Source organism: Spermophilus citellus (genome assembly GCF_964194105.1).
Source record: "Spermophilus citellus genome assembly, chromosome: 18".
NCBI lineage: Eukaryota > Metazoa > Chordata > Mammalia > Rodentia > Sciuridae > Spermophilus > Spermophilus citellus.
This window is the reverse complement of record NC_138200.1, coordinates 41,860,533-41,880,760: the sequence shown is the minus strand read 5'-3', so window position 1 is coordinate 41,880,760 and position 20,228 is coordinate 41,860,533. Positions and strand designations below refer to the sequence as shown.

General features: G+C 49.1%; 1 protein-coding gene across 1 annotated transcript in view; it reads right to left on the bottom strand.

Moving 5' to 3' along the window:
• The window catches only part of SLC6A2 (solute carrier family 6 member 2), a 35,405-nt gene that overhangs the window by 11,463 nt on the left and 3,714 nt on the right, over positions 1–20,228 (bottom strand). The window contains exons 2-4 of the mRNA XM_081274665.1: positions 12,708–12,839; positions 10,640–10,877; positions 4,839–4,977 (exon numbers count right to left, since the gene is read on the bottom strand). Coding sequence (XP_081130791.1) covers positions 4,839–4,977; positions 10,640–10,877; positions 12,708–12,839 — 509 coding nt within the window. The remainder of the gene's footprint in view (positions 1–4,838; positions 4,978–10,639; positions 10,878–12,707; positions 12,840–20,228) is intronic.

The following is a 20,228-nucleotide window of genomic DNA, read 5'->3' as shown; positions in this document are numbered from 1 at the left end:
TACAATTCATGTCAGTGGCAGAAGCCCAAGCTGCCCTGCCCATCCCCGCAGGTCAGAGGTGACCACCCAACTGCCATCAAAAAAGAAAAATAAATCTTGCATTTTTTACTCCAGAGAATCCTCCTTGGGCCTGGAGGTGGCCCTGAATTGGTCATGTGTGAGGTTCCAACATGGGAACACGTCAGAGCATGACCAAGCTGACCGTGACAACAGTCAAACACAGAGAACAGGAGCTTGCTCTGCCCATGCACGCATCTTCAAAACTAAACCATCCGAGTTGTGTCGAAGGTTCTCAGAATTGATGGCTTATGTGAGTTCAGCTGCCTAAGACCTTGTGTCAAAAGTGAGTCTCCTGGATCCTCAGGCCATAGCTCACCCTTGCCCACAGGAGCCCTGTATGCACCTTGGTCAAACAGAGGGACATTTGGGTTCTGTCTCCATCCCAGGCCTTTCTGCTCTCAGAATTCAACTCAAATGCATCTCTGGCCACGAGAAACCAAACTCCAATTAAAAGTTTAACTTGGAGTGCAAATTTTACTTTGAGCATAAGACAACGAACAGCCTATTGGTCTTAGCAAGTGTGTTCCGACCCCAAGGAATGTCACTTTTTTCTATCACCTGAAATTTCATACCCACCTGATGTTTCTGCGGATAATTTGTGAAGTTCTGGGGGTACTAAACCCAAACCAATTGCTTATCATAAAAATGAGGAGGATCTTGGTTCCAAGAAAGGAAGGACTTTTGAATGATAGAGCTCTATAATGGAAATGAGCTGTCCAGGAGAACAGTGAGGTAAATATACCTCATTTTAAGGTATACAAGCCTTGCAATAAATCCTGGCATTGGGAAAAGAATTGCCTAGACTCAGGTGAAGTCAGTGAACCAGCAACACCAGCATCAGCATCTCCAAGAGTTCCCAGACTCTCAAGAAAGGACAAGGAATTTGAGTTTTAACAAGCCCCCCAAATAATCCTCACATACACTCATGTTGGAGAAGCTCCTGATCTACTCTAAGGCCTAATAGAGAACATAAATGTCCGTACTGCATTAATTTAACCTTTACTGACTTAGAATTTGTGGTGCTCTGAACTGGGTTTCAGAGACATTTTCACTAATAATGAAGGCAGAATTTTTTTTTTAAAAAAAAGATGGGGTGTGCACTATACACTTATGTTACTCAAGAAAACACTGAGCTACATGTATTTTGGTATATGTGTGGCTCATATGCAAGTGATGTTGTTCATCACAACTGGATCCAAACAAGTTACCAAGGCAAGCCAGGACCAGCCTGAATTGAGACAGTAGTGGGAAGGCTTGGCTAGAATTATGACTTGAATATGAAAGTAACAGGGCTATTTTTTAATTTAAATATTCTAGAGCTCAGGTTTCCTTTGAATTTATCTGGCTTTCTCTCTTTCCAGTAGCACCATCTCTGATCGAATTCAGGAGGTGCTCCATCTAGGGCTACCCCCCCCCCCCAACAGCCCAAAGGCTGGCAGTGAAGTGGGTGAGTGACGCTGATCCCAGCCAACTCCGATGTCTTGGTTTCTCTCCAGGGAAGGGGAGCCTGAGGTCTGAGTCCAATATGTTCCCAGAGTAGACAGGGCGGGAGATCCAGAAAGTGGACCCGGCTCCAGCATAGCAAGCACTGCTCAGGCCTCACCTTCCACCCTGAGGTGCTGGATGGGCCAACCCAGTTGTCATCGGGTGTGTGGCCTGGGATAACCCCTGTCCCATTCAGACCTGCTCCCACCTTCCCCGGGGCCCAGATGGGAAGTGTGTGCATTCAAGATTCACCGCAGGCAGGCTCTGCAGCCATGGAAGGCTGCTAAGAAAAGCTGTGTGCTGTTCCAGACATCGTCCGGGAAGAGATAAGCAACATTCTTGGTTTCCTCCTGAGCCACTTTTCAAAAACTATTAAAAACAGGGCACAGGAATGTCCTAAGCAAAGCTCCTTGTTCTAAAAATCTTCCCCACGGACTGCCTGGGGCCTGTGCCTGCTCAGGTGCCAGAACACTGGGGGACTTGCGCAGAGTGTGGGCTGTGGCTTCAGCGGATGCATACAAGGGGGGACTCATATTCCTCGCTCCTCCTGTTTCCACATGGGGGACTTCCCTGGGGTGACACAACCGTCCCGCCCTTCATTACCTTCCTCCTCCTTGCCTCTGAAAGTGCATTTGGCAAGAGAAACTGAGCATGCTCCTCCTGGCCTCTCTGTAGCATCCAGTTGGCTGGCTGTAGACAGCTTGTGCTCTGCTCTGGCCAAGTTCCAAGCTAAATGGTGCAGGCTGCACCCCTTTGGCAGGGGCTGTGGGGAACTTAATCTTGGCCTACGGTATTAGAAGCCTGTGGGGACCCCACACGCGGGCCAGTAGACTGGACTTCTGTCGTTCACAGGGATAGAGTGTGACTCCCCTGTGGGCCTCTGCGGAGGCCAGGAGAGTCCTGCTCCTGGGTAGCTAGAGAGTTACAGCAAGCACTGACTCAGGCTGGGCTGGTCCTTCCGCACCTCTGTGGCTTTGTTCATGTAGATCCTTTCGTAGAGAACCTCTTCCTTCCTCCTCATTCCTACCCATGCCTGTCCTCACAGGCCCAGCACAAATGCCCCCTTCTCCACAGTCTTTGTAGACTCCCTCAATCCAAAGATCTCCCTTCCTCTACTCATGCAGCATCTCAGGCTTTTTGACCATGACCTTTGGTAAGGAATACTTTCTATGTCAAGTTCAACTACACATAAACATATAGGCTGCCTTAACTGAAACTGAATGGCTCGAGACAGCTCATCTCTTTTTTATGCAATGCCCTCTGATGATCTAGCCTATACCATTTTAACAGCTTGTGGCAACCCACTAGGTTGATCTAATGACAGCTTAAAAACCCGCTGTTTGTACTTCTATTAAGGTATAACCTGACCACATAATGGGAAATTATCTCCAAGGTAAAATTAACTTTAAAATATAAAGCAAGAAATGCTGGGATGTGACTTAGTGGTAGAGCGCTGGCCTGGCACACACAAGGCCCTGGGTTCCAACCCCAGCACCACAAAATAAATAAATATATAAATAAGCAAAATACATAATACCATGTGTAGACTGTAACCATTAATATTAGTGTAAAGGGAGATACCCATATATAGCTCTGGATAGAGTCCCGAGACACTGTGACATTGGCTGACCCACAACCCATCCATAATGAATATAGACTAAAAGAAATTGAAGAAAACATTTGTCTTACTTATTCTTGCATCATCGGTACTAACATCAAGCCTAGCACACAGTAGGTGTCCACAATAAGTTAAAAAGTTTACTAAGTTTGATGAGTTGAACTGAATTCAAAAGAACCCTTAATAAAGTATTAAAGACTTATTTACCCCCCCACATTCTTCACTCCTTTAACAGATATTTACTGAAGACCTACTGTGTGACAGTTGTTGGGATGGTGGTGGTCCTGGACTGATTTTGCTCTACACTCCAGAATTCCTTCCAATCCTGATCTGCATCTCATTTTAGTCCTTCCTTAGGAAAAATTCCTGTATCCCCAATGTACTGATAGGAAATTCCACCTCCAGTTGTTAACAGATTACATTCCCAGTGGCTGTTGGTCCCCTGTCCCTGTCCTTGCTCTCAAAGGCATAATAAAAATTCCAAAGTACCAGACAGAATCCTGATGCATCCTGCTTTCCAAAACAGTCACTGAATGAAGCTTCTTCCAAATTCATCCCTATCTGATTTCGGCAGACTTGCCTTGTGACCCCCCACCCCTCCAGTGAACTCCCATCTGTGTGTCATCTCCTCCCACATGAACTCCAGTCTTCATCACAAGAGTTGCTTTGGCCATTGGACAATAGCTAGCATCATGCAAGAGAGACTGGAAGAGCTATTGCACATCAGGTCTTGTCTGCTTGGAACGTGATCTGGAAACACAGCCACCATGCTGCGAGATACCCAAGCAACATAGAGGAGCAGAAGAACCACCCCGCTGAGCCCAGTCAACTCCCAGAATCATGAGAGTTAAATATTTAAAATCACCACATTTCAGGGTGGTTCATTACACACCAATTGCTAAGAAAACACTGGAAAGACATTCCCCAGCTTCATTCTTTTTCATACACTTAAGTTCTAGAACCCATAGGGATTGGTGTCCCCATGATATTCCACAGGCTAACAAATCAGTGCAGGCCATTCCCTGAGTATACTCCACCTTTAGAGGCTGACTATAGAGGGCAGTGTCACCCAAGCTGAGAATGCCCCATCTCGGCTGGACTTCCATGACCATCTTACCCTGTGTGCTTCTTTCCAAAGCACCCAGACCCCTGGGGGCTCTCAGAACTGTTTCAGAGGAAACACAAGCCTATGCATTCAGCTGGATATCTTCTGGAGCATTCTCTTTTACTCAAAATTTCAGAAGGGTGGAGATTTACTAATTCTATAGTAAAGCAAATGATTATGTTCCATTATATTCCAAATAATTACGTTCTATGCAACATTTGCATGAAGCTTTAGGTCAAAATTCAAGATCTATCAAGGTAGAGATGGGTCAAGTGTTGTTTTAGGTTTGATCTCCAAGTCTTTAGGGGTATCCCAGTACCTGCTCTGCTATTAGGGGAGTTTGGCTGAAAAGTGTGAAGAGCCCAGATCTACTTGCACCCCTTCTCCCTGCTGTTGGGGTGACCCAGGCTTAGGGAAGGAAGGGATTCATCCTTGTCAATGCAGAGCTGAGGGCTGAACAAGGCTCCGTATTCTTAGAGCTCCCTTGTCTTTTCATCAACCACATGGTTATAACTAGAATTTTTTTTCCCAAGGCCAAGCTCCCAACTGAAAGAAAAACAGAGACATTACCTTTCCTGATGTCTTCACACCTTTCCAGAGGCTGAAATACAGGATGACGACCACGAACATGAGACAGAGGAGGAGCTGCCACTGGGGCAGGCCAATGTCGTGAATCCCGCTGCTCTCGTGGAGATGCAGGACACCACGCCTGTGGGGAGGAGAGGTGGGGGACCAGGGAAAACAGCATCAAGGAGCATGTCCAAGGCCATGCTCACGGGCCTGTCCCAATGCACCCTGATGGAGACAGGGGTCAGCCACTCTCCCTGACTCGGGGGCACTGGCCGCTGCATGCATCACATGGAATGGCTCTGGTCAGCCATGGCCTGCACCCAGGATGGCTCTCCAAAGTGCCTGCTGCATGGCTGGCACTAGGGACACAGTGATAAGACAGGGAAGGTCTCTGCTTTCTAGAGCTCACCCTCTGCAGCAGCAGGTCTCTAGAGGAGGAAGAGCCTATCTTGCACCCCAGAGCATGTTTGACGATGTCCGAGGTGCTTTCTATTGACATAAACTCCAGGGGACCTGGACCACAGAGCTGCTAGACATCCTAAATGCCTACGACGGTCTCTAATAACAAAGAATTATCCCATCCAAAATGCTCATCTTGCTGAACTGAGAATCTCTTGTCTAGAGACTAAGACAGGAATAAACAAGTCTCCTAAGAATATCTGCTAAAATCAAAGATATGCATACTCTGTGTCCTAGCAAGTCTACTTGTAGGTATTTATCCAATAGAATTTGTACATATGTTTACCAAAAGATATGTTCTAGAAAGTTCATCACAGCCTTGAGCATAATATCCCCGAATTGCAAAACACTCAAATACCCATTAACAATAGAATGGATAAATTATGTCACATTAACTAAAATGAATCATTATACAGCATCTACTGTATAATGGGTGAAACTCTCACATATAACGAATGCTATGAAAATGTAGTCAAAGTCAAAAGGGCATGGAAGAGACACTAGTCCAATTCCATTCAAGTAAAGCACTGTACAATAACAGGCAAAATTTACCTAGGGGTTAAAAATCAGAAAAGGTATGCTCTGGAATGGGAGAGAAGGTTACTAACTGGGAGGGACTCTTAGGGATTTCTAGGAGACTTTGTCATGCTCTGACTCCTGATCCAGGTAGTGGTCACATGGATGCATTCAGTTTGTGATATTCATTAAGCTGTCACTTCTCTGTAATACGGTCACGTACAATAACATGTTTCTTAGGTAAGGAAAATATACCATAAACATTTAGAAGGTTTGAGAATACTGAGGCACCTCACACAGGGAAGGAATGGTAAATAGAATTGCGAACAACATGTCCATTTGTTAATTAGAATCAAATCAAAATCCATTGGGATCAAGGTCAAATAAGACCAACTGATAATCCAGTACAGCAGGCTCCATAGAGGAATTCTACACCTTCACAAGATGCAGCAGTAGGCCTAGGAACACCTGGGTGTGGCATCTCGGCTCTGCACCCCAATCATGCATCCCTCACTTCTGGCCTGTGGCTAGCTGGCCAATCTGGGCCTCACACACACTCAGGGAACTGCTGGCACACAGTCCCTGCCTTGGTGGGCTTCTGTTCTAACATGAGAGGAAGCATTAACTGCAAAAGACAGCAATAAAGTGTGGCAAGTGTTGGGAGGGTTCAGGGAGCTGCCGGGGCCCCAGAATGGGTCTCTGCCCCATCTTCCTCTGAATCTGATGCTCAGAAGCTATAGCCTACTGCTGGATACCTAGCCAGGCCCAGCTCCAATGTCACCTCCTCCTGGAGGGCTCCCTGATTTCCCTGATCCTAATCTCTAATCCTTTCAGTTTCTGTGTTTCTTGGCTCATTTGCAAGCAGCGTGCCCCTGCAACATGAAGGCTCATAGAGTTGTCCCTTAGTATCCGTGGATATCAAAATCCATGGATGTTCATGTCTCTTGCATAAAATGGTATCATCTTTGTATATACCCTACACTCATACCTATGAATACTTCTAATAATCTCCAGCTTCCTTATAATACCTAATACAAATAAATGCTGTATAAGTAGCTGTTATACTTGATTAATCAAAAGTAAATGCTATGCAAATAACTACTAAACTGGTTCATTTAGGGGAAAATGACAAGAAACAAAAGTCTGTACATGTTCAGTACAGATGCAAATTTTTTTGCAAATATTTGCACTCCACCCTTGGCCGAATCCTTGAAGGCCCGCCTTTTTAAAAATTGCTGATATCAAAATTTTTTAAAATTTAAATCTTTTACATCATAAAAATATTACTATCTGGGCCCTGTTCTCAACCAATTAATTCATAATCCTTGAGCAACAGAACCAGGCCACCAGTGCCACCCCTGCCGATGCCAACTGGCAGCCAAATCTCGGACCCACTGAGTCAGAGGCCCACCCAATTTATAGGCTTCTTTTAGACCAACTTGAGCCTTCCAGAAACTTTCACTTTCCTGGCAAAATAAAGCTGGATTTCTAAACTTGAGGAAAGGAAGGCTCAAAAAGGCTCTTAAGAAATAGGCTTGTAACTATTTCAGGAGCCTGGGTGGTCAGAGGAGTCCACAGACGAGAGGCGGATGATGGTTTTTGCTGGAATCAGAGTAGAGGATGTGGGAGGGTCCATTCCAGGCTCATGAAGGACAACACATACCCTTCGCCTGGAAACCCATCCAGCTTATCCTCAGGTGGGAATTAAAGTTTGCTCTGGGACTGCAGGCCATGACTGATGTTGTGTCTGCTTGCTTCATTCATTCATTCATTCATTCATTCATTCAAACAGACATCTAATATTTGCAAGAACTTGAAGGAAAGTAGAAGACTATCATACAGAAGTTATCCAGGCTTTGGGGTCAGACAGACCTGGCTCCCATCCTGGCCCCAGATCCTCAAAGGTCCTTTAACTAGTGGGTAGAGATCAGGGAAGCTGCTAAACACCCAGAATGCACAGGACGGCACCCCCTCCAACCCCCACCTCCCAAGAAAGACCCTTCTAACTCAAAATGTCCAGTGTTGAGGCTGTCAAGTGGAATCCTAGCCTGGAGGATGCAAATGTATGCCTTGCAGAATCTGAGGCCTGTCACAATCCACCCCACCAAGCTCATCCCTGCCATTTGCTCCTGACAATAGCAGGCCACTTCTCCACAATCCTGTGCTCTCGGGGCTCTGGCCTGGGGACTTCCTGTTCCTAAACCCTAAGACACACTTTCCAGCCCAATTTATCAGCCTGGCAAAACTTATTCTGCTAGTTTCATCTCAGAAAAGGAAGGAAGGAAGGAAGGAAGGAAGGAAGGAAGGAAGGAAGGAAGGAAGGAAGGAAGGAGGGAAGGAAGGAACCCCTGACATAGGCTTTTCTCCCATTGAGAGAGAGAACGAGAAAGAGAGAGAAGAGGGAAGAGGAAAATCAAGTAGCTGGGCCTGTCCAAAGACAGCGTCCTGACCCTGCCTGATGCTTCATTCGGCTTCTTCCTGTGCTTTCGGGGGCAAAGTGTTGAACAGTGTCAATCACCATTTCCCTGATTTATTGTTAAAATCATGAAAAAAGCAACGGCCTGCATCTGTTTGCCCCTAAACTTGCTAAAATGCCTCCTAGTGTCCACTGGAATAGCCAAAATGAGCCCTACGTGCACTTGAAGGCCACTTTGGGGTGGTCACGGTTTCATCAGTAAAAAGAGCCGGACACCAGAGCTGATTTCCAAGAAAAGAAGTGAATCCGGCTTCCTCTGCAGGCCTGACCTGGGGGCGGGGGGTGGAGGGGGGTTGCACAAAAATCCTTGGGTTTGTTTTAGTTTTCCAGCAGTTTAATAAAAGTGAATCATCGTGAGGGGTACAGTCCAGGCTTTCCAAAGTCTATGGGCCAAAAAAGCTCAATTTTTCACTTGACATTTAAAAGCTCAGAGGGTTAGGACTGGGGTAGAAAGAGGTTCCTCTTCCCCCTAGGAGCCAGCGCGGGGTAGAACTTTCCTATTGCCAAACACATATCCACCAAGGGTGCACATTAACAGGTAAAGGGACAGCTTCAGAGGTTCTTTTGCCGTGGGGCCATGTGGCTTCAGGCCTGGAGCCTGGGGAGAGGAGCATTTTTGTTCCCTTAAATGATAGGTTCAATCCATCTGCCTAACAGAGTACAAGGTGGGGGCAACATTGGCCAGGAGTCTTGGGGAAAGAGAAAAATTTATCTAATCTCTTAGTATCGGTCCTGGGAGCCCCACTTGCTGGCTGCCCCGACTGAGCTGACTTGTCTTAAAGCAGAGGCCTTTGGACAGAAAGTTCATGTGCCATGGAAAATCCAGAAGCAGTCCGCAGCCTAGGGCTATGCTCTCTGCAGCCCGTAGGCAGGGAAGAGGGGAGAAAGACGTGCCCAAGAAGGGGTCCCACCTATCAGCAGGGAACCTAACTGGACACGAACTAACTGGAGACTAACTGGGGAGGAGAAAGCCCAGAGAGCTGTGGATGGGGTGGCGCCTTGGATCAGTGAGCTGGCACTCAGATAACTCTGCCAGGAACCCAAAACAGAGCCTCTGCTTTCTTGTCTGTGAAGCAGGGTAATTTCCGCCACTATGAACCGTGCAGATGAAATGGGATTTGGATATGAAGAGATTGTCAGTCCCTGGTTCAGGGTAGCTATGAAGGTTTGCAGTGGGGTGGGCTAAGGAGAGGAGAAGAGGAGTGGTCTGCACCCCTCTTTCATTACACTCTCCAAGCCCTGCACACAGGAATGTCACCCTCCACTGTGTTCTGCTCACAGCTAGGCCTGGAGGAAGTGGGTGGCTGCATGAAAGGAACCATGGTCCCCAGACCTGTCGCAGGGGACCGGCCACTGCAGGGGCAGACAAGCTGGTCATAAAGACACCCGTGGAGAAATCTGATACCAACCAGACTAGAGATGACCAGGCTATCAGTTTCCACCATGATTCATAAGAACAGGGTTTGCCAAGAGCTAAAGAAAGATCGTGCTTTTTTCTGGAGAAGCTTGCAACCACTTACAGGGATCAGAAACCCCCTCGCCCCCCAGACCTTACTGTCTCCTGTCCAGACCACACTCAAAACTGGGAAGACCCAAGATTTTCACCAGCAAGCTCTCCAAACACTCTGGGGTCTTCTGAGGTTACATTCCTCAGGAAAAGTGAAGAAACCCTAGTTTTTCCATGACATGTAAAGATGTCAGCCTGACCTCCGCAGGTGTCTTATTCTGAGACAGGTGGGTGCAGTGGCTAGGTAATAGAATCCCGGAAGTAGCTGTTAATAATAATGCACTTGTGTTGGCAGCCCCCCCCCCCACCCCCCGCCTGCGAAACTCCAGTCCCTGGACACAGGATCCAGCAGCAGCGTGTTTTAAAGCTCTCTGGGTGATTTTCACATGCAGCTGAAGTTTAGAACCACTGAGCTCAGAGCTTAGGCCTTGGGACCCAACTGTCTGTGTTCAAACTCACTTTCCAATGCCACTTTCAAGCTGGATGACCTTGGACAAGACACTTCCTGTTTGTGCCTATTTCCTCATTCACAACTGGTTGTGGTTTCTTAAGGGCAATTCGTCTCTCCAAACTGAAGGTTATTTCCTAGAGAACTAACACCTCCTGGGGTCCTCGTGTGTTTCCTGGTACTGCTCGCCCACTCCACTCTCCTGCCCACATCAAAAGCCCCCCAGGAAGCCGCAGACAGGGCTGCATCCTCCGCTTCCCCCTCAGCCTCAGGCCTGTCACGTGATCCATACTGATGGGCGTGCCCTATCCCTCTCCACCTAAGGTTTTCCTTGGAGTCTGGTTCAGATCCTGCCCAGGCCTCAGTCAGCCCAGAACGAGGAGTCTAAGACTTACTCGTAAAACTCTGCTGCTGGCGTGAACTTGTACTTAGAGTACTTGGTGTGGTTGCCCAGCACGGAGCCATTGAGGAGCTTGGGGTCAGTGCAGTTGGGGCTGTTCCAGGCATGGCCACAGTTGGTCCAGGGCAGGGTGAAGGTGAAGGAGGCGAAGAGGTAGTAGAGCGACCAGGCGATGATGACATTGTAGTAGAAGCCAACGTAGAGGGCAATGAGGATCACGGCATAGCCGACTCCTGGGTGGGTACACAGAGGTCAAGACCCCAGCCCAGGCCCAGAGCCACCTCCCCCTGAGGATTTGGCACCAAACACCGCAGTCTCCAACTCCTACATCTCTCTTGTTTTGTAGCAGATTGCCAGTCCCACCCACATTCCTTGGGTACCGACCACCCCTTTGCCTGAGAGCTCTCCCTCACCATGGTAGCCCTCTCTGCCTGTTTATTGATGGGTCAGAAGGTCCTTGATGGCCCCAGGGAGCAGCCATGTTAGAAGCTGGAATATAAATAAGTTCCCCCACTCCCTCAACCTGACCCGTGGATCCGATAATGAAGAGGTGTGTTTTACACCCTCTCCACTCACCCATGGTGGACTTGACCTGATGACACACACTTCATGGGCTGCTCCCCCTTTCCTGACGTCATCTGGCACTTCCTGGGACCACCTCCCCAAATAAGTACTTACACTAAAATCCTTACCTCCAAATCTGCTTCTGGGGGGATCTCAAGCAAGCACTCAGCCCACTGAGTTTCTGGGTTTCATTCTCAACCACCTGCTTCACGTGCCCACACATTATCTTCCTGAATGTGTCCAGCGCACCTCTAACACTAATTCTATAGTTTTGCCTAGAGCAGAAATTATTTTGGCCTGCTCAGCACTGCTTTAAGAGATTTCCTTAAGTAACTCAGCCTGTGAGGCTTGGGTAAAAGTAATCCCTCACTTCCTTGATCTGCTCATCAGCTTGTGAAGACCTGGCCAGAGTACTGCTTTCTCATAACCACAATGATTGGTTAAGAGATAAGCATATTGCTCAAATCAAACCAATGAAAGTCTTCACTAAGAATTTTAATGAAGCCATGAATGCATAAAGGTGTTTTGTTAGCTTATTCCTTTGCTTATTTGCTTCTGGTCACTGTTAAACTCGGCAGGATTTAAGCCTGGAGTTGCTGGCAGCCATCTTTTTTTTTAGCAACTGAGAAAAATGTACCAGAGAATGATGCGAACACGTATTCTAAGAGTACAATTTGAGCACCCGGATCAAACTGTACCCGAGTAGACTAGCACTCCCCCAGCAAAAAAATAAATAAATAAATAATAAAATAAAAAAAAAATCTCTGTTATATTAAAGCCAGTTTGAGTCATATTTCCAGCAAGTAAACAAAAATGATGCTAATCCCACGCAAGACTCTTGTATCAGTCTGGATTTACTACAGGATTGAGTAAACATAAGGTACTCCGGGGACACTTGCCAGCTGAGAAGAGGCTCATGGTAGTCACATTTGTCCTTATTGCTACGGGTTCTCTAACCAGCACTTGGGCAATATTAACTCTGGCCCCACACCCTTCTGCCAGATATCTGGAGGCCAAGGGATGATGGTTGTCATGGCTACTTTCTGCAGATGTGCAATAAGTCCCAAATGCAAATAGGCTCAATCCTATCCCATCTGCAATCAATTAGCTATGGCTGTTGCATTAAGGATTGTGAGGCAGCTTTCCAGCTGAGTTTGAGAAGCTCCACAATCAATTTGTCATGTCTGCCATGGGAGCAGAGGAGAGCAGCAGAGGTGTATGTTCTGGGTTTCTGACATTTCTGTCTTTCATGACAATAGACTCTCTCTGGCCACTCAGCTGATGGAGCTAGACTGAAACTTGGGTCTCCAGACTCTGAAACTTGGGTTGCCAGCTCCTTTTCCTGACATGTCAAATGCTCCCTGTGTAACTTCGAATGGTGGACGCTCCTGACCTTGTTGATGCCCATGAATCCCACAGATAGTTGGTTTATCTCAGATCTCATCTTTGGAGTGCATTTCCCCAAATGCACTTTGACTTCCCCCAGACTCCTTCTTTACCTTTGAAGAAAGGACAGATCTTCCAGACGGTGGCCGCCCCTTCCCGGTTGTACTGCCCGAGAGCCAGCTCCATGTAGAACAGGGGCATCCCGGCAATGATGAGGAATAGGGTGTATGGAATCAGGAAGGCACCTGGGGGACACAGAGGCAGAGTGTGACCCACTAGATCCCTGCCCCTCACAGCGCTTGGATCAGTGTCTGCAAGAGCTGCCAGGGTCCCTCATCAGCTGCTCCATCACCTGGCCATTTTACAAGGAGCATTGTGTGGCAGGTAAAGAGAGTCATGCCGAGAAGTGAATAACAACAAACAGGACCAGGAATAATAATAGTAGGAGTCCTAACTGCAATAATGAGGGACTCTAGTTGAATTGGTAAAGTCTGCAGGATTCTCCTAGCCTCTGCTATGAAACACCACAAGGAGAATCCTAGGTGTAGCTTTCACCAAATTTGCTTAAGCAGAGAATCTTTCCTTTATGGATCATCATTCCAGGAATGCCCAGCTCTTACAGGTAAGCAAATTGAGACCAGAGAGGGAAAGACAGTGCCTAAAGGTACATCCATCTGGGTTTCTGATTTTTCTCATGTGAGTATCACTTTTGGGTTGCATGTAGCTTTCCCAAACACTAGCTCATTGGATTTTTCCCAGCGCTTACAACAGCCTGTAGACCCAATATGCAGGCAGTGTCATTTTAAGCCCTGAGGGACAGAGAAAGCAGTTGACTGTTCCTGTTGGCACTGCTGGTGAGTGACAGAAGCAGGACTTGTATTTAGGTCATCCAATCCACTGGGCTCACCTGTTAAGGTGGCTGAAGGCAAAGCCTAGGGCAATGGGGCCAGAGAGCCCAATCTCTAGCCAGGAAAGATGCCCACCCAGAGCCCAGCAGAAACTCCAGGGGTGTCCTAGGCAACAGGCAGTAACTACTGCTAGTCCCTGGTGAAGCTGGACACATCTGAGTTCCAGAGCCAATGCTCAGGGTGCCCTGGTGGCCTGGAGTGAGCTTTGTGGGCTCTGGCACTGGGAGGTGACTCACTAGGATGCATGCCACATCAGCCGGGGCTGCCAAGTGTGCCCCAAGCCATATGCCAGCTCCTTATCCTGCTGCAGCCAGAGGCCAGGCCAGATCCAAACTCCTCTTGCCATTGGCTTTTGGCTGAAATGCCGTAACCTTGGAAACCAAATACTCTGACCTGCCCGCACCCTGAAAGTGGGGAAACTGGGAAATAATTAAAGACAGTTACATGACATTTTAGCATCCGATATCAGCAGCTCACGCCTGCTGAGCCCCTACTGAGTTCCAGGCACTTGCCACACAATGTCACAATGACTCTACCAAGAAAGAGAATTACTATCTCCACTTTGCAGAGAGGGAAACTGAGGCTCTAAGCTTAGAAAGAACTAAGGTGACCAGAGGCAAACTCACCCAGGGCCTCTGCCTTCTTCAGGAAGCCCAGGGCCCTCCAGGATGAAGGGTGTCGTGTCAGCCTGAATGCTGCCTGACCCGGCCCTTCCAAGAAGGAGAGGGGCCTGCAGGTGGGGATAGGGAAGACTATAGGAAATGAGCGCCTCCTAGGTATCCAGCAGGGCCAGGCACTGGATATCTTAAGATCCCACTTACACCATCCAGAACCTTCTGAGGAAACAGCTCTGGTGCCCCCGGAAGCTGAGGCTTAGAGAACTGACTTCACCAAGGTCATCCAACTGCTAAATGCATCTAGCATCTGGGCCTAAACCTTCCTGGCTCCTCAAGTTCCAGAGCTGTTCCCCACATACCCTGAAAATTCCAGAACATTCCATCTTAGATGAAGGACATGAGTGTGGATAGGATGTGGGAGAAGGAGAAGCTCTGGGGGTTTGGGACCAGTGGAGCCACCTAGTCTGTTGGTTATAGGCTTGTTCATGCTCCAGTCCCTGCTCCAGGTTGGAGTTCTTTGAAATTCTGGGGAACATTCTCATTTCTTCCACTTACTCCCTGCCCCCCACCCCCCCACACACACACAGAGAAGGCTGGTCTGGCACTCAAACCCACACCTGTGCACCTGGCTAACAGTGGTGGAGATGGTGGTGGTGGAGGTGGTAAAGGTAGGCAGTGGGGGTGGTGAAAGTAACAAGTATCAATTTTGGAGCACCTATTGTATACCAAGCCACATGCCGGATTTCATGGACATATCCATTTTGCACGTGGGAAAACTGAGACTTGGAAAAGTCCAGTTGCTCATCCTAACTTGTAAGTTGCAGCGTGCTTTCCAACCTGCTCTGTCTGAGTTCCCCTGTGCCTTGGGGGCCACCCGCTGCTCCTCTTGGACACCAGGAGCAGGAGGCAGAGCTGGAGCAGAGTGGGAAATAGAAACTTAAGTGGTTCAGGAGCCTGAAGACTGAAGCCAGGGCCAAGGGAGCCGGAAGGAGGACAAAGCTGGACGTCGTGGTTCAGGTCCTGGCGCTGCCCTCTGCTGTTAGCGACTCCTGGGTTCCTCCTACAGGGCCAGCAAAGGGAGAGAGCACCATCGGCCACCAACCAGGCGTCCTTCAGGCCCGTGCTCTCTACTCGAAACCTCTGGGTGGCACTGCCAGCCAGCAGTAACTGGCCCCGCTTGACATCTACCTCCTCTCCTGCTGGCTGAATCACAGCAGAGGAAGGGGGTCGCCCCAGGGTCTGCAGGAGCCCGCGGGGTTGTCAAGGAATGGTGAAACGGTTGTGCACAAATAAAAAGCATAAAGCTGTCCCATTGCCAGGCCCTTTTTCTGAAAGAGGATGTGGCCAGCTCGCTGGCTCAAGCCCCCTGTGGAGGGGAACCGGGACAGGGCTCAAGAGTCAGAAACAGGCCTCAATGGCAAAGAGGTCAGCTGAGGCCGCCTGTTCCTAAAGGACCCTGGAGTGGTTCCTTGGAACCTGAGACTTATTATGAAGCCCCTAGACGTCACTGCCCTGCAAAGCCCATAACTGCCACATTCTTGTGGCCCTGCTACGTCTCACACAGAGTCTCAGGGACCATGAGCCCAGCATCCTGCTTGGATCCGGCATGCTCTGCTGTGTGACAGTGCTGGGCTGACAGGGGCTGAGCTGGGCCTACCGCGTAAGGGGCTCAGCAACTGGGAGTACCTGACACGCACAAGCACAAATGCACACCGGGGCACACGAATGCAACAGTACACACCCAGACTTCTGCACACCAATGCACTCACACAGTCTCACAAGGAAAAAGAAATATTTGTAGTGAAAGAGCTTCCGGCCAGGGGCCTTCGGACAAACTTAGTTGGAAAAAAAAAAAAAGGTTGTCTCAAGAGTGCAACTCACTGACACTGAACCATTAGAGAGGAATCCTGCTGGCCACACAAGAATCCTGGACCCTCTGTGCAATGCCAAGCCCTCAGGAGGGAAGCCCAGTGGTTACTCAGAGTGCTGAGTGCTCACCAGGCAGGTAAGGAGATCCTCTGGAAAGGGGAGGGGTAGGAGGGGCTCAGCAAGGAATGGGGTGGCCGGGGTCTGAGGGGAGCCGGGGGGAGGTGGAGAAGTGTGTCAGGGAGGAGCTCAAGAAGGAGAGGTGGGTGCCCTGAGATCAGTCTGTGGACAACGGGGTTCCTCAAGCTGTCGATTCTGGCCACACCCAGGTGGATCCCAGGAGTGAAGGTCCACAAAGTTGTCCCCTTGATGCTGCAGCTCAGCTGTAGGCTGTCACTGACTGGTTTTCCCCAGAGCCCCAGGAAATCTTGGTCAACTCTCAGGGGAGCTAGGTTTGTCCCTGTCCCCCAGTACCCCCAGGGCGTAGTGTACAGAGTGCCAGGGAGGCACGGCGTCCGTCAGCAGCAGGGCTGCCTGCCACATGCTGGCCTGACACTTTCAGGACTGAGCCAACAGCACAGGGAGGTCCGTCGTCCTTTTTGTGACAAGTTCAAAATGATAAATCAAGCCACCACTGCTAACCGAAGCGTGTGGCATCTTCTTACTTTGACAAAGTGATCTTTGCCATGGTCCTGGTCCTATTACAAACTTCAAGTTTGAAATTTTCAGCTCTTGGTCAGAATCTGGTGGCCCCGAGGGAACTCCACTGGATTGCCCTCTGCTTTCCCACCTCAGCTCCGGCCACCACATCCAGCTTACATTTAGCATGTAAGCGTGGACTCTCGGACCCCTGTATCTAAACACTATCTCTAGCCCCTGTAGCCCATGAGCCCCTGGCCGCCCACAGACCTGGGGCTGAGCAGACCTGCAACACAGCACACACACAGGGAGAAGGAACCAAGCCCAGGGTCACGCAGACCTGGAAGGGGGCTTGGGACTGACGGACTGAGCACGGAGACCTGCCTGGAGCAAGCTGTGGGTGAGAGCAATGGTTCGCGCGGGCAGGGCTGGGCTTTCTAAAGGGTAGAATCAGGCTCTTTGCCTGGATCTAAGGATGATCCTCGACCCCAACTTTCTACTTATATCCACGAATCTCTGCATTAATGTGCCTTCTCTGAGTCTCACCACCCCCACCCCACTTCATAAATGAGGGAAATAAACCTGTCGTTAGTTTGCTGTGATAATTTGATATAATGGAGATGAAGTGCAGGGACGTGGCGGTGCTCTGTAAATAGCAACGGACCCTGTTTATCAACTGTTTACTGCCAGTAAAGGTTCACCATGCAGCTGGTGGGGGCGGGGGGGGGGGACTGTGTGGTATGTGGCCATGCACACAACTTGGAGGTGCAGGGAACAATCCTTCAGACCCCTCATGTCCCCATCCCAAGGGAGTCTATTTACCCGTGTGTCCAAACAAATATGCTGACCACAAGCAAGAACAGGACAAAGGATACCCACCAACTCTGTTCCCCAAGGGGCTCCCATAGAGCTGTCCAGACCCCCCTCAGAGATGAAGGACCTTCCATATGTGGTTGAGAGAGCTCAATCCCCCACAGCTGGCCTTTGGGAGCCATCTGGAAAGAGTGCTTCATCCAAGGCCAAACCCTGTCCCCATCCAATGACCAACCACCACACACTGCATATAGTTCCAGCCCCCTCACCCCAAACCCTGCACCAATCAGAGGAGCCACCTGGTTTCAGGGTTTCCCCGAGGTCAGCTGACCCTCAGCCAAGACCGCCTGAGTGCCCAGCCTCTTCCTCCGGCCAAGTTTCCCACCCTGCAGCCTCCACCCTCTGCCTGCCTCCTCTGCTCCATTCTATCCCTCCATCCATGGAGAACAAGACAAATGAGTTTTTTCTAAAGCAAATTTTTGTGTCTTTGGCGTCAGATACAGGGTCCCCCTCAGAATCTCTGCCAGCCAAATGGCTGGCTTCCTGTGGCTAATTCTGCAGGAAAATACTTTTTTCCCATAATTAACCAAACCCAGATGATTCGAGTTTGGCAACGGAGACTCTCCTCTGGCGTGGGGCAACTGAGTTGTGGTGTCAACTCCAGCCTTCTCCCCAAGACTGATCTTCTCGGGGCCCTCACTGACCACAGAGGGCCCTGCCCACTGGTTTCAAGGGCCCTCCAGCCTCAGCCCAAGTCGGGTCTTGCATCTCTTTGCTCCTTTCCCTGGACTTCACTGACAGGCTGGGACCATCGACACGAGTTACCAACTGCATTCCTTTCTGGTGCTACACAAGAGAATTCTACACAAAACGATGGGAACTGACTTCAATTCCTCACCTTCACCCGGGGTCCCCCACTAGACCTCCTGCCTCAGCTCCAACACCCAGAAATATCCCCAGAGAAGCAGCAGACCCACTCTACTGGTAGATTAAACCCAGATCCACCGGAGGATGGCGGGGGTGGAAAGGAGGTGGAGCTATTTCTCCTTATGTGGCGGTCCCATCTGGACTTGATTTTTACTGATAAAGCTGTGACTTCATTAAAAGATCCTTGAAGATTTCCTGTCTCCTCCATCTTGATCTCTTTAAGAGGAACAAATTAGAAGGTGTTTGGGTGCTCAGGACCACAGTCTGGAGGGAAATAGGACCCACCAAGAACAGAGGAGGACCTCACCTTTGCTCCCTTGGGATATAATACGTTAGGTTACAGAATCTGAGATGGCAACTGGGCAGAGTGGCACATGCCTGTAATCCCAGTGGCCTGGGAGGCTGAGGCAGCTGAGTTCAAAGCCAACCTCAGTAACTTAGCAAGGTAAAAAAAAATAAATAAATAAAGAGGACTAGGGGTGTGGCTCAGTGGTTAAGTGCCCCTGGGTTCAATCCCTGGTACCAATAAATAAATAAATGAAATGGCATTAGCTTTTGGGTTATCTCCAGGAGACTATGAACTCTCCCGAAAGGCAGGGATTTTCTTTCATTCACCTCTGTATTCCTGGCATATGGTAGGCATTTAGTAAGTGATTTTTGGTTAAATAAACAAGTTTCAGCAATGAATCACATGGAGAATGCAGCTAATGACAGCCCCGGGGTCTTTCTCTACTTGTGCTGTGGCCTAATCCTTACTTAGGCAGTTAGGTTTGGGACCTCAGGGCAGGACAGAACATTTTTCTTTATAAATTCCATCTCGATGGAAACGGCTCCTTCAGATCCTTTTCCTGCTCAGGGACAAATCAAGTTGGTAACCCCAGGTTGAGGTCCTAGATGAGGTCCTCGTTCCTGTAAAGGGGTGGGCACACGTGTCAGCTTGGTGTCACACCAGCGGGCTGATTCATTGTGCATCTGAGCTAACCGGTCAGCGTCAGCCTGGCAAGGCCAGGGTGTAGACAGCGCCCCCCGCTGTCAGGATGCATGGGAAGACGCTGAGTTTGGAAAAAACCCATCCTCTGTACCAGTCACCACCTCACTTGGCTTTGAGACTCCCAAGGTTTTTAGCCAGGAGAATCTCCAATGGCCCATGTGCGCCCGAGGCCCTGAGCTTTCTTAGAGAAAGATGAGAAACCCACGGGGGGCTCAGAACCACAGCATCCCATGGGACCCTCATGGACCACCTGCAGGAAGGTCAATCCACAATTTCCAGGGGAAAAAATCTAGAGTGAGAAAAGGTTAGGCTGTGAGGGACTGGAATAAAGCCCAACTCTTGATTCTTAAGTCTTCCTACCATGCAAGGGCCCCAGGCCAATACCTTATTTACCTTTATCTGTTCCTTCTTAGGATCAATTCTACTCCCTGCAAAATCAGGACCTCATTCCACTCCTGGATCTCCAATACAGCTGCCCTCATCCACCAATAGCAAAAGAGTAGCATCTATATTATTGAGGCCTGATTATGAGACACTATTTCAGGTGCACTGTGGGACAGTGGTTGTTCAGCTTTCCTGCACAAGGAAACTGAGCTCAGATCAGAGAGGGTGTGTGACTTGTCCGAGGCCACATTTCTAGCAAATGTCAATGATTCAAACCCCCAGCATGCCCCAAGATCACCAGAGGGAAAATTCAGACCCTGGAAATAGCCCGCTGCTTGCTGCTGCCTCTTGATTGAGTCCAAGAGGGTCCAAACAAAGCCCCAGAACTGACAGTGACTTTCCCCTCCCACCACCACCCACAGCCTGTCATCCTAGCAGCTGGTCTCGGGAAGATGTTCAGACAGGCTGATCTTTCCCAGCAATTCATTC